Genomic DNA, 16,011 nt, shown 5'->3' on the forward strand with positions numbered 1-16,011 from the left:
TGCCAATTGCTGCAGAAGTATGGAGAACTGAAATTTTCGTTTGTTTATTTATTGTATTTACGTCCCCAACATTTTCTCCAAGGAGATCGAGGTGGCATACATGGCTCTCCCCCTCCTCATTTAATCTCTGCAATGACCCTGTGAGGTAGGTTAGACTTAGAAGCTCAGTGTCACTCAGTGAGCTTCATAGCTGAGGGAGGATTATGAACTTTCAGGTCTTAGTTGAACACTCCAAGCACTAAGCCATACTGGCTATAAGCTTGGAAATATGAAGAAACTGAGGTAACTGGAATGGACAGGTTCTTACATTCCTTCTGTTGGGAGGTAGTTGGGGGCTGTCCTGGCCATGAGACGTCGCTACATCCAGCAAAACCAGGTGCAAACATGGATGGGACTGGTGGTATGAGGCAGGCATGGTTGGGGGAGCGGCCTGGAGATGCCTACTCAATCCCTGTCTACATATGAGGCAACAGGCAAGACTGAAAAACCAATAACCCTGAGTAGCACTGATTAGTACAGAGACAAAAAATAACCACGAGGTGTTGGAGAATTATGTGATCATCTGTTGTCTTGCCTCTGACTGAGAAACATCCAGCTGTCAAGTGTTTTTATTATTTTATTTTATTTTTCAATGTTGCTGAGTAAAAGTGATGTGGGTAAAAAGTGAGAGTAAAGTAATCAGCTGTTCCGGGAAGATGTGGAGGCCACCATATTGGCCAAGGCAGACCATCCTAAACCATTATCCAATCATGTTCCAGGGCCCCATGTTTAGCTCCAATAGGGAAATGTATGTGGTTGTAGATATGGACTATGGTCTACAATTGCAGCTCCGTGTGGTGGTGTGTACTCTTCTCTGGGGATATTTCCATGCACAACCTCTCCTCTGCTGAAGTGAAGCCCAAGTGCCGCAGCAGGCTCTGTGTGCCTGGAAAAGAGGGGAAGAGCGGATCATAACGGATCGTCCTGCAACTTGGCTGTTTCATGGTGCATTATTATTATTATTATTTTGTAACTAGTAAAGATGCCCAGGTGATAGTGTCACCAAAGTAGTTTCAGGTGAGCACCAACAACTTCAGCCAACCCACCCGTGTTAAAGGACACTATCATGCTGAAATGGTGAGTCATAGCTCCGTGTGCAAACACTCAACAATCCTGCAAAAATATTCAGCCTCCCCCAGCTGAAAAGTGGTGGAGGGGAAGTCCCATCTGTAGCCACTGAGAGTCACTGTCCGAGGGGAGAAAAAGCACTGAGTCAGCATAAGGTCGCTATGGGTTCCTATTGTGCATAGTGTCATCTTTCCTAAAGGTAAAGATAAAGGGACCCCTGACCATTAGGTCCAGTCATGACCAACTCTGGGGTTGCGGCGCTCATCTCGCTTTATTGGCCGAGGGAGCTGGTGTACAGCTTCTGGGTCATGTGGCCAGCATGACTAAGCCCTTTGCCCCCCCCCGCAATTTCCACATTAGTTTTGTGAACTTTTCTTCAAGAAGTCTGCCTGAAAATCTGCATGCGTTTTCACAGAAGATGCCTTTTCACCTTGCCATGTCTCATTATGGTGCCCTTGTCTAGACTAGCACTCCAATAACAACAACATGAAAAAGAACAACAACAACAATGCCCAAATTAAGTCTCTCACTCCCACAAATTATGTGGAGTCCCTTGCATTTGGGGAAATCCCAGGGGTCAGCACAGCCCGAGAAATCTACCTTCATGATCATGTCAGGTGAGAATGTAGACTAGCTCTCCTAGACTCCCAGCTTCACCTGCATCCCACTCCTTCCCACCTGTATACTCACCCAAGAGAAAGCACAAGATGCAGACAAAGCAAGCTAGGAAGAAACCACAGAAAAGTGTGAGGCGAGTGCCATCTGTATCTACTTCGGTTCTAAGCTTCATGTCTGTAATCACCAGAGAGCACACCAGGATGATACCTGCAGGCAAAGAGAAAGAAGCGTTGGGGTGATGTGTGTCCCTCCTTGCCTTTGGGGCCTGGTTTCTCTTTCTGTCTCTGTTCACCTCCTCCACTCTTCCCACATTCCACCATCTTCAGCTGACCGGAGGTCTCCCTCACCATTGAACAATTCCACCCATTATCCCTTGCTGCCCTGTTCTCATATCACTTATTTCAGATTCCTCTGTGTGACCTTTGGCTTATCCCTTGCACCCTCATTCTCAGTTGCAACCAAACATAAATGATGCACAATCGCTCTGTGGTTTTTCCATGCTGACCATTCTAGATTGTAAGCTTCTTGGGGACAGGGACTTGTGTGTTTCCTTTTTTATATACGTAATTTTTATTAAGTTTTTCTATTTTACGTTTTTAGAATATTCATCTAAACAACCTTAAAATATCAGTGACTTCCCTTCTTCTCTTTCCGTGGTTCAATTTACATATCATAAATCCCTGCATATTTTACATAAACTAAACCATTCAGTATTCCATTATTACATCCATCAAAACTTATTTACACTGTTGAATTTATCTTAATGCTGCCAACGTTTTCAAATGTACACAATTACCCACCCCCATATATTCAATAAACATTTTCCAATCTTCTTTAAACGTATGTTCTTATTGTTCTCTGATTCTATATGTTAGGTCCGCAAGTTGCGCATTATCCATCAGCTTAAGTTGCCATTCTTCTTTCGTTGGGACCTCACTCATTTTCCATTTTTGGGCTAACAAAACACGGGCTGCAGTGGTGGCATACATAAATAATCTTTTTTGACACCTGGGAATGTCCATCTGAATTATCCCCAACAAAAAGGGCTTGTGTCTTTCCAAACATTCTGCCCCACTTCTCCTGTTCTATAGAATCAGAGAATTGTAGAGTTGTGGGGAACCCTGGGGTCATCGAATCCAACCTGCTGCAATGCGGGAATCCTGTCCTGGGTGCATTCAAACCACCAGCCTTCTGGTTAAGAGAAATATGCACTGACCCATTGTATCACCTCAGGGATTAGCTCAGGCTTCCTCAACCTCAGCCCTCCAGATGTTTTGAGACTACAATTCCCATCATCCCTGATGACTGGTCCTGCTAGCTAGGGATCATGGGAGTTGTAGGCCAAAAACATCTGGAGGGCTGAGGTTGAGGAAGCCTGGATTAGATGCTCCCTCATCTCCCAAGTCTTTGTTCCTCATTGCAGGAGTGAGGAACTGAAGCCAACCAGTAGGTACCTCACCTTTATTTCCCTGCAGCCCAGCCAAGTTGGACAGGAGGGTGAGGCCATCACACATCACAATGATGTCAGGTGGCATGTTTTCACTTGCACGGTTTTGGAATTGAACCATGCAGGGTTGAAGCCACAACAGCCAGCTGGTTGTTAGGACTTCAAAGCACCACGCAGGTCTCTCTTCAAGCACCCAACTGGCTGGTTGTCGGAGTTTGTAAAGAGCTGTGTGGGGTGCTGTTCACAGTGCTTTGCAAACCCTTTGTTGGCTCTGCACCATCTTTACCTGCACACCTGATTTCATATATGCATGCAACTCCAAGGTTCATGTAATCAAAATCATCACACGTCTGTCCAAGACGCCATTCCCACCTTCCACTGCTGTTTCCTCATCAAATGTTTGAAATTCTAAACTCCCGTGGAGCAGAGACCTGTCTTTGTGATGTTCTAGGTATGCAGCTAGCACAATATAATTATAATCGTCATAATGTACTTTGATCTATTATCATTACTACGGACATCAGACACTGTGTACATTTACAGCCAATGTGGTATAGTGGTTAAAGTGTCAGACTGGGACCTGGGAGACCAGAGCTCAATTCTCCACTCAGCCATGAAGCTCACTGGGTTCCCTTGAGCCAGTCACTGTCTCTCGGCCTAACCCACCTCACAGGGTTGTTGTGGGGATTAAATGAGGATTGGGGAGAACCATGTACACCCCCTTGAGCTCCTTGGAGGGAAAAAAAAGTGGGATATAAATGCAAATAAATAAATAAATAAATAAATAAATAAATAAATAAATAAATAAAATAAATAAATAAATAAATAAAACATTATAAGACTAAATAAATAAATAAATAATATAAAATAAATAATATAAAAACATTATAAGAATGTATTTTATCACTATTATCAAGAAAATCTGCCAATGTGTACATTGACTCAATTAAATCAACAAGGTTTATTTAATGTCCCATTAAAAATAGAAATTCTGTGCTCAGATGATCCTGATCAAGGATTCAAATGACCTCCCCCTATATATTATGCCAATGGTACAGAATTGCACATTTCCTCTGATTTAGTATGCTTTATTTTTGTTTTGTTAGGAGCAAGATGCTATATGAGGCACTGAAGGCATACATCACAGTAAATGGTGTTCATCTCTCCCTGGCCCCAGCCCTCTGGTTTCTGAGGTTGCAGAGGCAGTGCCTCTGAGGTTTCAAATGTACCTGTGCTGAAGTTCGCCAGAGAAGAAATCAGGGCTTCACATATCTGCACGGTTGCAAGGCGAGAGAGGAGATCCCGTGATGAAACCACAGCAATTAAACTCATAAGGACAGCCAATATTGAAAGGATCTGAGTAGCCTCCATATATCCTGGAAGGATTTTTAAAAAACAACAACACACAAAACAATTATTAAATATTAAGCTTCCTTAGACTAACTCAGGCTATTGACCCACTGGTGACTCACCTGTGGCCCTCTGGTTGTCATTGGACTGCAACTCCCACCAGCCCCAGCCAGCCTGGGAAATGACCAGAAATGATAAGAGCTGTAGCCCAGCAACCTCTGGAGGACCACATGTTCCTCACCCCATTTCTGCCCCAACTAGAATTTTGTGTGTCCAAGACCTTCTGCATCCTCCTTCCTAGATTTTTGGAGATTTGTTCCAAGCAGTATCACTCCATTGTAATACTGAAAGGTATTCCTTTCCAATACCCAGAGCCAACCCACCCATGAGACAAGGTGAGCTGACTGCCTCAGGCAGCAGAATCTCCTCCCACCTTGCCCCTGATGTAGATCTTGCCTCACCCCTCTTCCCTGGCAGGGAGGTGAGCACCATTTTGGGGACCGCCTCAGGTTCCGAAATGTCTTGGGCCACCCCTCCAACATCTCATTTCAGATCATTGGCTTTGACCCTTGTGCTGAGGTCCTGAGCCTTTTCCCCAAATGATATGTCCCTGGGGAGTGTTTTATTATTTCATGATTAATATCTGTCCCGTAAAGCCATTCTTCTTTGGTCAGACCTCACCTGGAGTACTGTGTCCAGTTCTGGGCACCACTGTTCAAGAGGGACACTGACAAACTGGAACGTGTCCAGAGGAGGGCAACCAAAATGGTCAAAGGTCTGGAAATGATGCCTTATGAGGAACGGCTAAGGGAGCTGGGCATGTTTAGCCTGGAGAAGAGGAGGTTAAGGGGTGATATGATAGCCATGTTCAAATATATAAAAGGATGTCATATAGAGGAGGTTGTTTTCTGCTGCTCCAGAGAAGCGGACACAGAGCAATGGATCCAAACTACAAGAAAGAAGATTGCACCTAAACATTAGGAAGAACTTCCTGACAGTAAGAGCTGTTTGACAGTGGAATTTGCTGCCAAGGAGTGTGGTGGAGTCTCCTACTTTGGAGGTCTTTAAGCAGAGGCTTGACAACCATATGTCAGGAGTGCTCTGATGGTGTTTCCTGCTTGGCAGGGGGTTGGACTCGATGGCCCTTGTGGTCTATTCCAACTCTATGATTCTATGATTCCATTATTCTTGTCTCAGAGAGACTTACATTTTTTAAAAAAAGCAGTGAATGTCAAATTGAAATGCACAAAAGATTTTTTTTTATTAAAAATTACCTAAAATTACTCATCCTGCAACAACTAAAAAAGGCCCGGTCAGATCCCAGCCCAGCTAAAGGATGAACACCAATTAATAGCAAAATGTCTTTGCTAATTGGATGCTCTGCCTTTCCATATAAAATGTGCAAAGCAGCAAACAAGAAAATGCATAGTGAAAGATAACAAATCAAAAGCAACAATAAACCTGTCAGCAATAGCTCAATGAGAGCTCCACCTCATTCCGAGGAGATGGAGGTGTTTAATGTTGACATGATGATGGAGAGGAATGAATCTGGCCTCCCCTGCCTGCTTGCTGTGGCTCTGGTGGGAGTTGCTCTCCCCACAACATCTGTTTACTTATTTAGAATAATTACATCTTCCCTGCATTGCCCCCAAAGGCTCTCACGTGGCTTTCAAAATATTTTCATGATCAAAACCATACTCAAGTCTGGTATCAAGAACAGGAGTAACAAGGTGTCTCTATAGAGCCAGAATTATCCAGGTGACATTTTTCTGTTCTCTCTCTTTGTCCTCCCTGGTTGGTGGCCTTTGACTTCTGCCTACTGGGTAGCAGAGCCCCCACGAATCATCTCTAAGAAAATAGATCAACTGGATCTTGCTCATGATGGAGGCACATGTTACCCTGTTGCTAGCTGAAGTGCTGGATGGAAGGGAGAAAAATCCCAGTGTGTCTCCTACCTATAAAGTAGTAGAAATGTGCAGACTACAGTATGCAGTTTAAAAGGTGCATTAATTTGCTCAGTTGGTTGTTGTTTTTCTGGTGATAGTGTTGCTAACATAGGATGCATAATTTCAGCTTAGCATACTGCACCATTTATAGCCCTGGTAATCAATTAACAATTACTCATTTGGCCCAGGAACGCCCCACCCATCCCCAATATTAAACAAGCATGCCACTTACCATTTATGACAAAAATGGCATCGCATCCTAACTGATCACATATGGTCCACCATCCCAGCATTAAATATTGAGCATCTTCATAATGATGCCATAGCATTAAGGGAGATCCTATGACAATAACGAGCAAGGTGAGGTTGATGCAGCACAAAGTAAAGTATGTCTTTTCCCGGAAAGTTGCCTGGCAGATCTTGAGGAGGACCTGCAGAAAGGGGGGGGGGAGTCCAGCATCATCAGGCATCCTTAAAATAGTAAGACATCACATTGATATGTCAGAGCAGGTGTGGGGAACTGCCCTGCTCTGGTAACAGGAAGGAGGTGATAAAGCAATACAGGTTGCTTGTTTCAGTACCATGGAGACCTCCTAGTGAGCAATGTACTCTAATAAGGCTTGGGATGATGACACTCCAGTCCACCTCGTCTAGGCTCTGTCTCCTTTTGAACAACTAGAGTCTCTTAAAGGATCATCCCTCTGGCTTGATGAATGGCACATCTCCTGCACTCCATAGGCTCCTACTCTGTGCCATTGGACTTGCAAGGTGGTTTGGGAGGTGCTCATAGGAACAAAGGAAGCTCCCTTATACGGAATGAGACTATTTGGTCCATCTCAGTAGAGAATGGTCCATTTGGAAGAATGAGGAAATGCACAACAAACCTCAGTCTGCCCTCAGAAAATCCTCACATGCCTGCCTTCTTACTTGGAACCAGTTGAGAGGGTAGCACTATTCGTCAGCTTCCAGGCCTTTTAGTGTTTACCTTGTAGAACATAACTTGTGAAGGCGATGGGGACAAAACTAGCATTAGTTGGCTCTGCTCTGGGATTCTTCTGAACAGAGTTCCACCTGCCCTACCTGCACTACACATTTGAAGCAATATCATGCCTCCTTAAACAGACACAGCGTCCTCCAGGAAGAGGGCCTTCTCAGTAGTGGCACCCGCCCTGTGGACGCCCTCCCATCAGATGTCAAGGAAATAAACAACTGTCTGACTTTTAGAAGACATCTGAAGGCAGACTTGTTTAGGGAAGTTTTTAATGTTTGATCTTTTATTTTTTATAAAACCTGTTGGAAGCCACCCAGAGTGGCTGGGGAAACCCAGCCGGATGGACGGGGTATATATTATTATTATTATTATTATTATTATTATTATTATTATTCCTCCAAAGGATCCTAGCAGCTGTGGTTTGCTAAGCGTGTTGAGAGATGTTAGGAAAACCCCTTTCCTCCCCATGCAGAGGTACCGTTTTCAGAGTTCCCTGAAAGAGGGATTGATTGTTAAACCCTGCCAGAGTGTGGGACCCTCAGCTCCTAGAAAAGGATGCCAACTGCCTGTGCTTCCCAGTTCATTTTCCACACATTTGTCCCTAGAAGAAAAGGGTAAAGAGGAAGGAGAAGGGGGGGGCAAAAGACTGGAAGGCAGAGGGGCAAGAACTATATGGAACTTAAGAACACAAGCATCCTGTTCTCTCAGTGGCCAACCAGATACCTGAGGGAAACGTTCAAACAGGACCTGAGAACAACAGCCCTCTCCTCTCCCGCAGTTTCCAGCTACTAGTATTCAGAAGCATTACTGCCGCTGAAAAAAAGGTTGTGAATAAAGGAGCAGCTTGCCAGAGTCTTGCCTACTCTGTCTTCTTGACCAGAAGCAAGACACAAAGTGATTTGGTAGCATATTCTCGGGTCTGTGGATTGGGATGTACCTTATTGCTCAGTATCATCTCTCCCTATAGTTGGTTCTGTCCTTCAGCATCTGATCACAGGAACACTGCCTCCTTTCCTCTGTGCTGCTCATCTAGCAAGCATGATTCTGGGTGGTTTCCATGTCTGCCTTTGTGATATTTCCAATGATGTCACACACCCCTCTTTCTGCCTAGACCTAACAATCCCCAGCTCCCATGGGAACAATGAAAGCCATGTTTTAATAACAATGTACTAGCTGTCCTAGGGGAGTGGGTGGCGCTGTGGTCTAAACCACTGAGCCTCTTGTGCTTGCTGTTCAAATCCCTGCGACTGGGTGAGCTCCTGTTGCTCTGTCCCAGCTCCTGCCAGCCTAGCAGTTCAAAAGTATACCAGTGCAAGTAGATAAATAGGTACCACTGCGGCAGGAAGGTAAACAGTGTTTCCATGTGCTCTGGTTTCCATCACAGTGTTCAGTTGTGCTAGAAGCGGTTTAGTCATGCTGGCCACATGACCCGGAAAGCTGTCTGTGGACAAACACTGGCTCTCCTGGCCTGGAAGAGAGATGAGCGCCGCAACCCCATTGTTGCCTTTGATTGGACTCAACTGTCCAGGGGTCCTTTACCTTTTACTAGCTGTCCTACACAAAGTTTCTTCTTTAGAATGAAAGAAGCCTCTGATTTCATTGCACAGGTAGCCAATGTGGTGATTTTAGCACTCAGAAAGGTCTATTGGCAGTCTTTCAGATATGTGGGGCCTCATTTAGGACTTTACATATCAATGTGAGCACTTGAATTGGACCTGGAAACTCTTCTCTTCTCTCCCTGTCCTCTCCCCCCCCCCACAATGCCAAAAAAAGCCTCCCTTGTAGTCATTGCTTGGCCGTCCAATTCAAGTACTGCAAAATTCAGATAAGTACATGTTTTAAAGGATGGCTGTTTTCCTGCTCACATATCATTGTGCAAAAGGCAAGTGAGGTAAGTTTGCCTCTAATTGCGAACTGAATCAAATTTCTCCCTCATGTTCACCAGAATAAAAATAGTGCAAAGTTGACCAGAAATATGGGTTACTGAATCTATCAATTCCAGTTTTTCTCAATTTCTTATTCACATTTCCACATCAGTTTGTGATTAAAAAAAAACAACACAGAGAAACAAACAAAAAATGTTTCCATATGAAACATGAAAACCTGGGAGATCCTCCTGAAAATTGTGTTTGCTTCATAGTTTCTTCGTAGTTGCAATTTTGCCAAATTATTAACATTATTTCAAGCAGCTTCCCGCTATGTAATACATGTTCTTCTGCCATTCTACCTAACATAAGCATTTTGATGCACACTTTGCCCCTCTACACACACACGCTTCTGTACCCATTGTTGTGGGTTTGGAGTCATATTACAAACTTCAGAGAAGTGCAAATTTCAAAGGATAGCTGTGTTTCAGTTCATGTACTGATTTGGAAAGTGAATTGTTCATGCTGACAACTGAACTGACTTTCTCCCTCATCCCTAGCCGGAAGTGAACATTTGGAGAGGTGTGGGCTTTTGAATAACATTAACGCAGAGACAAAACTAGCCATGAGAAACTGAATAATAAAGTGACTGTGCTTAGCATTACATATCAGATTGAGAAACATCCATTTGACAAACAGTTTATTTTTAATGCTGCTATGTGTATCTTGCTGAAGTCCTTCAACATCTCCAGTGACTCTATTAAGTGACATCACCTCACAGAATTTCCATTTTCTAGACAGGCTCCAGGAACTGGTATGTGGCTTATGGAGAAGAATGCCTGCAATGATGGGTACAGCCCAAAGACTGCACAGGAGATATCATGTGATCCAGCAGTAATGCCCTTTGAACCCACGGCTGGTGTTATTTAGATCTTCATTATTTTATTTCCAAAGAACCACCTCCTGTGCTGCAGAAGACTCAGGGTTCCTGGGTGCAGGGAGAGTAGAAAATAAAAGAAGCCATCACTAGTCCAACAAGACTGCTGTTCAGAATCCACTAAGCAAGTAATAACAGTAATTTTAGATTTTCAGCTATATGATTAGATTTATTTAGCAAGCAAAGACGTCAGAGCTACAATTCTCAGAGTGGCTTAATAGCCCGCCCCTCTTCCCAGAGAACTCTGGGAATTGCAGCACTGTGCAAGGGTCTCCTTACAACTCCCAGCACCCTTAACAAACTACACTCAGTCTGCTGAACAGGTGTTGCAACCAGGGGTGCCAACTTGAATAAAATAAGGGGGAGCCTAGGTAAGCCCCACCCCACATAATCAATCACAAGATGACACACCGTTTGAATGGCAATGGCCACCAACTCTGCAGGGGCCTGGATTCCTCAAGTATTTTATTGTGGGGGTGGGTTGAAGGGACCTCAGCTCCTAGGAGTGCCATGGCTGCTGTGCTACTCATTGCTGGTGGGCAACGCCAAGTTTCCTGCAGCTCTCCCTTCTGACGGCCCCTAATCTTAAAAGCGGGTTTGTGCCAGTCAACTCTTCAAGTAGTGGGTTGCTCTCTGAAAAGTAAGGTGCCTGGGTAGGGTTGGAGTGCCCTGTTTTGCCACCTAATGTGAAATGGGAAGGTGCAGCCAGTGTGGTGTAGTGGTTAAGAGCGGTAGACTCATAATCAGGTGAACTGGGTTCGCTTCCCCGCTCCTCCACATGCAGCTGCTGGGTGACCTTGGGCTAGTCACACTTCTTTGAAGTCTCTCAGCCCCACTCACCTCACTGAGTGTTTGTTGTGGGGGAAGAAGGGAAAGGAGAATGTTAGCCGCTTTGAGACCCCTTTGGGTAGTAATAAAGCGGGATATCAAATCCAAACTACTACTACTACTACTACTACTACTACTACTACTACTACTACTACTACTCTTCTTCTTCTTCTTCTTCTTCTTCTTCTTCTTCTTCTTCTTCTTCTTCTTCTTCTGTTGCTCCCACTGCTGCCCCCTTTACCTGGGTGTCATGGCAGCTCCCACAAGGACAACAATGGCAGCAGGCTTGTGAGATCTTGCAGGGTAACTGCCATTTCTTTGCCGCCTGTGGGGTGCCCACTGCATGGGAGAGCCACTCCTGTGTATGGGCTGTACTTACCTAAGAGGAAACACAGGAAACAGGCAAAGCAGCCTGCGAAGAATCCCAGGTATGGTGCTGCATGAGTCCCATCTGAATCAACCTCAATTGCAAGCTTGCAGTATGTAACCACTAAAGAACAGAGCAGAAAGAAACCTGCAGGCAGAAGGAGGATGAAAGAAGACTTTGTTGTGATCCCATTCTCCTTTCTCTCTTCTTCTGGATGCCTTAATTTTATTTTCAGAATTATCTGGTATGGACACCTTAAACATACATATCCATCAATAGTCGACATAAAGCTTTCAAATACCCAAGATCAACTTAAAATCACACTTAGTCAGCCCTATACTCCATGGCTGAGCAACCTTGGGCCCTCCAGATGTTTCTGGACTGCAACTTCCATCAACCACTGGCTACGCTGGCTGGGGCTGATGGGAGCGGGAGTCCAACAATGTGTGGACACAGATACTTGACCCCTGCCCTACTCTCACTTCCTTGAAAGTAAGTCCCATGGACCTTAGTAGGCTTTATTCTCAGCAGACATGAATATGATTGCATGAGCAATACACATACAACAACAACAACTTTCTTATTTAAACCCTGCCCATCTGGCTGTGTTGCCCCAGCTACTCTGGGCATCCCTGTCAGTGATAAAGGGAAGAGGAGGAGGAGGAGGAGGAGGAGGAGGAGGAGGAAGGCACTTGACATAAGAGATGACCAGCTCAGCCTGGCCTTGTTCACTCACATGCATGAGTTTCTGACTGAAATAGGAAACCCAAGGTCTTCACATAGGTTGGGGAGAAGTGAAAGGGCTTCAAAGATATCTGACCAGGAGACGTAACATACAGACATGTGTATACAGATGTATTTTTTATATCTGCCACCATTCGGTGTACAAAGCTGGGGCTTAAACAGAGAAAGGAAATGAATTGTATGGACTATTTTCTTTTTTAAAGATGCATTTTTACTTTTGACCTTCTTATTCCAACTTGTTTAAATAATAATAATAATAATAATAATAATAATAATAATAATAATAATAATAATAATTTATACCCCACCCCAGCCAAGGCCGGGCTCAGGGCGGCTAACAAGCAATAATAAAAACAAGTTGAATTCACAAACACACACACACACACAGAGAGAGAGAGAGAGAGAGAGAGAGAGAGAGAAAGAGACAGAGATGGGGGGGGGGGCTTAAACTAGGGACAACCCCTATCAAAGTAGTGTTCAGTTATTTATAAAGCCAATTTGCTTGACATAACGGCCTTCATGAGCCCTGGGAATTTAGAGGCTACTGGCCTCCCGCTTTCCAAGCCAGGTGAGGGTAACCTTTGCTCCCTCCACCCAGATGTTGCCAAACTGCAGTTCTCATCATCCCTGCCCATTGGTCATGATTGCTGGAGCTGTTAGGAGTTGTAGTTTAGCAGTATCTGGAATGACAAAGGCTCCTCACACCTGCTCTAGAGAAAGACTATCACTCAGGGAGGAGGCCTCACCGTATGGCACAGGATTCCTGTCCCCTTTCGCATTTGCTCCCTTTTGCAGTGTTCCTTTCTCTCCAATCCTGAATCAACACTCTTCCAAGGCTCACTGCTCTGTGATTTTTAGCTGGTTCAGGGGTGGGGGGTGGGGGTCAGGAGTGCTGTTCTATCATATATTGCTATTATGGCTTACACAATACCTGCGCTGAAGTGGGCCACAGAAGAAAGCAGGCTTTCGGATACCACCTTTCTCATGACCTGAGCAAGAAACTCCCATAACAAAAAAAGGGCAACGAAATCACTGATTAAGGCTAGTATCAAAAGGAGACGGACCACATGCAGATATTCTAGAGGAAGTGAAAGGAGTGGGAAAGAATTAATGATATATAAAGCTGCATTATACCATATCAGGTTACTTAGACTTGGAGTGGTGCAGTGCTTTAGGCCACATGCAAAGCACACATTTAAAGCGGTATCATAGACAGTGATGGCTTCTGGGAGATAATTTTGGGAGCCATTGTTTGTTAAGGGTGCTAAAAGATGTTAGGAGACACTTATTCCCCTCACAAAACTACAATTCCCAGATCAATTGCTCTGCCCAGGGAAATCCAGGAATTATAGTTTGGTGAGGGGAATAGGGGGTCTCTCCTGACAACTCTAAGCCCCCTTAACAAACTGGAGCTCCCAGAATTCTTTGGGGGAAGTTATCGCTGTTTAAAGTGGTGTCAGATACCCTCCAACACTTCTCCAATGGAAAGAGAGATGTTCCCTCCAAACTTTTCTCCAATGAAAACAGGGATATCCTATTCCCTACCCTCCAACACTTCTCTGATGAAAATGGGGGTATCCTAAGGAAAAGCGGGATATTCAGGGATCAAATCAGAACCTGGGATGGCTTCTATAAACCTGGGACTGTCCCTGGAAAATGGGGGCACTTGGAAAGTCTGGTGTCATAGTCTAGCCTAGGAGTGGACAGCTGAGGGTTCAAGTTAACACTCAGCTATGAAGCTCTCTCACTGGTTCATTTCACATACCACGTACAGTGGACGCTCGGGCTGTGAATGTGATCCATGCAGGATGCACATTCGCAACCCACAGCGTCTGCAACCCGCAGCGTCCGCAACCCGTAGCGGTGCATCTGCGCACGCGCAGGTTGCGATTCAGTGCATCTGCACATGCGCAAAGCGCAATTTAGCATTTCTGCGCATGCACGACTGCCAAAACCCAGAAGTAACCCGTTACGGTACTTCCAGGCTTCGGTGGTCAGCAACCTGAAAAAACACAACCTGAAGCATCTGTAAACCGAGGTATGACTGTACTGGTAAATTCTGAATGGCAGGAGCTAATAATGAGAGACCCTGTAGCCACACCCCCAAAGAAGGTCCAAAAACACAGCAAACCTCCCCCCCACCCCCAGCTCAAAGAGCATCAGTACTATTATAGCATGATAGCCAGTTTCTTGTGAATAGCACATCCTCAATCCCCTGCAATTTACCATGGAACAGAATGTATACAGCCCCGATCATTCCTAACTCATTTGTCCTGGGACTCAAGAAAATGGAAACCTGTCTTGTGTCTCTCACCATTGACGGGGAGAAAAACGTCGTCACACTCTAGCTGATGGTTGCATATGGCCCACAATCCGAAAACAAAGTAGCCGTCCACATAGTCGTGTCGGAGCCATAAGGGAGTTGCCATGACATTCACGAGCAGCATGAAGTTGATAAAGCACAAGGTGCAGTAGGTGCTTCTGTAGAAGGATGCCGAGCATATCTTGGCAAGGATCTGAGGAAAGAGGAAAGCCCACATCAAGCCATCCTAAGAGAACAGTAAGGCTTTCATGGTGGTAATTGGTACAATGATGGAGAGCATTTATTATTTTGATGGGAGGCAGCCAGAGTGGCTGGGGCCACTCTGGCAGATAAAGTTGATGGATTATGCCGAAATGGCAAAAATGACTTGAAGAATCAGAAATCAGGAAGACCAAAATTTTAAGAAAGAATGGGGGAAATTTATAATTTATAAAACCATTGTAAACCGTTAAAATTGTTAGTAGGTAGATTGTGAATTTTAGATATAACAGAGATATAAAAGATTTGGATTATTATAAAAGGTGCAGGAGGAAATGACTAACAACAGGACCCACAAAGCGGAGGAAGGAAGTTCAGGAGATTCTTTGGAATCTTGTTTTTAAGTTGTATGTGGGATATGTGATTGTAAAACTGTAATTTGAAAAACCAAATAAATAAATTAAAAACAAAACAAAACAAAACAGAGTGGCTGGGACAACCCAGTCAGATGGGCGGCTAATAATAATAATAATAATAATAATAATAATAATAATAATAATAATAATAATTTGTTGACTGACTGACTGACTGACTGACTGAATGACTGTTTTTAATATATGCTTTCAGCTGTTTCTATTTTATCTGTAAGTCACCTTGAGTCCCTTCTGAATAAAGAAGGGATATCAAGATGATGATGATGATGATATCCCTCTGCTGCTGTTGCATCCTTACCCTTTCCAACTTTGTATTTCAGACACGTGTCTCTTGAGAGCTGCAGTACAGGTGTGGGCAACATTTCATTTTCCAGAAGTTGCTGAACTATAACTCCCATCAGCCCCAGCAAGTGTGGCCCATGACCAGGGGTGATGGCCGTTCAGCAACATCCAGAGTGCCAAAGGTCCCTCACTCCTGACCCCATAGGAAGAATGAGAGGGTGGTGAGAGAAAGAGAAGGGAGGCGAGATCGAAAGGAAGCAAGAGGTGGAAGAAAGAATACATGAACGATAAAGGAACCGTTTGTTTGTGTCCGAGCCTTGCCTACTGTGTCCTGCTTACCAGGGGCAACAAAGCAGGTAATCTGGCAATAGATCTTTGGATCCCATGTATTGTCAAACACTTCTTAGTCACTATCATCTCTGCCAGGAGTTGTTATGGACCTTAGGCATCAGAGAATAAAAAACTGGTTTGAGGCCTCCTTCACTCTGTGCTGGTCACCTAGCGACCACCACCTGAAGTTTCCATGCCTGCTTTTGTGATGTTTCCAGTGATGTCACACACATTCCGCAGAAGC

The 16,011-nt window shown here is 44.4% G+C and overlaps 2 protein-coding genes and 1 long non-coding RNA gene across 3 annotated transcripts; 1 reads left to right on the forward strand and 2 right to left on the reverse strand.

Moving 5' to 3' along the window:
* The first annotated feature begins 30 nt into the window (after positions 1–30).
* On the forward strand, positions 31–4,499 carry LOC310712431. Its single transcript, XR_014528884.1, has 2 exons — positions 31–145; positions 4,279–4,499. It is a non-coding gene; the product is annotated as an uncharacterized lncRNA (long non-coding RNA).
* Positions 604–8,549, reverse strand: LOC310712422 (uncharacterized protein). Its single transcript, XM_083515467.1, has 5 exons — positions 8,397–8,549; positions 6,701–6,899; positions 4,402–4,548; positions 1,798–1,932; positions 604–925 (listed from the first exon to the last, which is right to left on the reverse strand). Exons 1-5 carry the CDS (start codon positions 8,412–8,414, stop codon positions 816–818), a joined length of 609 nt encoding a protein of 202 aa, XP_083371593.1. The 5' UTR covers positions 8,415–8,549; the 3' UTR covers positions 604–815.
* Positions 8,550–10,009: 1,460 nt separating this feature from the next.
* Positions 10,010–15,952, reverse strand: LOC310712421 (uncharacterized protein). The gene is made up of 5 exons (XM_083515466.1): positions 15,777–15,952; positions 14,515–14,716; positions 13,132–13,278; positions 11,469–11,603; positions 10,010–10,312 (listed from the first exon to the last, which is right to left on the reverse strand). Exons 1-5 carry the CDS (start codon positions 15,852–15,854, stop codon positions 10,251–10,253), a joined length of 624 nt encoding a protein of 207 aa, XP_083371592.1. The 5' UTR covers positions 15,855–15,952; the 3' UTR covers positions 10,010–10,250.
* Between the last annotated feature and the right edge of the window lie 59 nt (positions 15,953–16,011).

Source organism: Podarcis liolepis, assembly GCF_965112155.1.
Source record: "Podarcis liolepis genome assembly, chromosome: 7".
NCBI lineage: Eukaryota > Metazoa > Chordata > Lepidosauria > Squamata > Lacertidae > Podarcis > Podarcis liolepis.

Bases quoted from the DNA above. Each gene is read 5' to 3' on its own strand.
- LOC310712421 (XM_083515466.1), bottom strand. From the start codon at position 15,854: ATGATAGTGACTAAGAAGTGTTTGACAATACATGGGATCCAAAGATCT. The intron at 11,604-13,131 runs GTATTGTGTAAG...TTCTGCCTGCAG, and splicing joins TGTGGCCCACTTCAGCGCAG to GTTTCTTTCTGCTCTGTTCT. The intron at 10,313-11,468 runs GTAAGTACAGCC...CCCTGCACCCAG, and splicing joins TTTCCTGTGTTTCCTCTTAG to GAACCCTGAGTCTTCTGCAG.
- LOC310712422 (XM_083515467.1), bottom strand. The intron at 4,549-6,700 runs GTAAGTGGCATG...AAATCCTTCCAG, and splicing joins TGCCATTTTTGTCATAAATG to GATATATGGAGGCTACTCAG. The intron at 926-1,797 runs GTGAGTATACAG...CCTCTTTTCCAG, and splicing joins CATCTTGTGCTTTCTCTTGG to GCACACAGAGCCTGCTGCGG.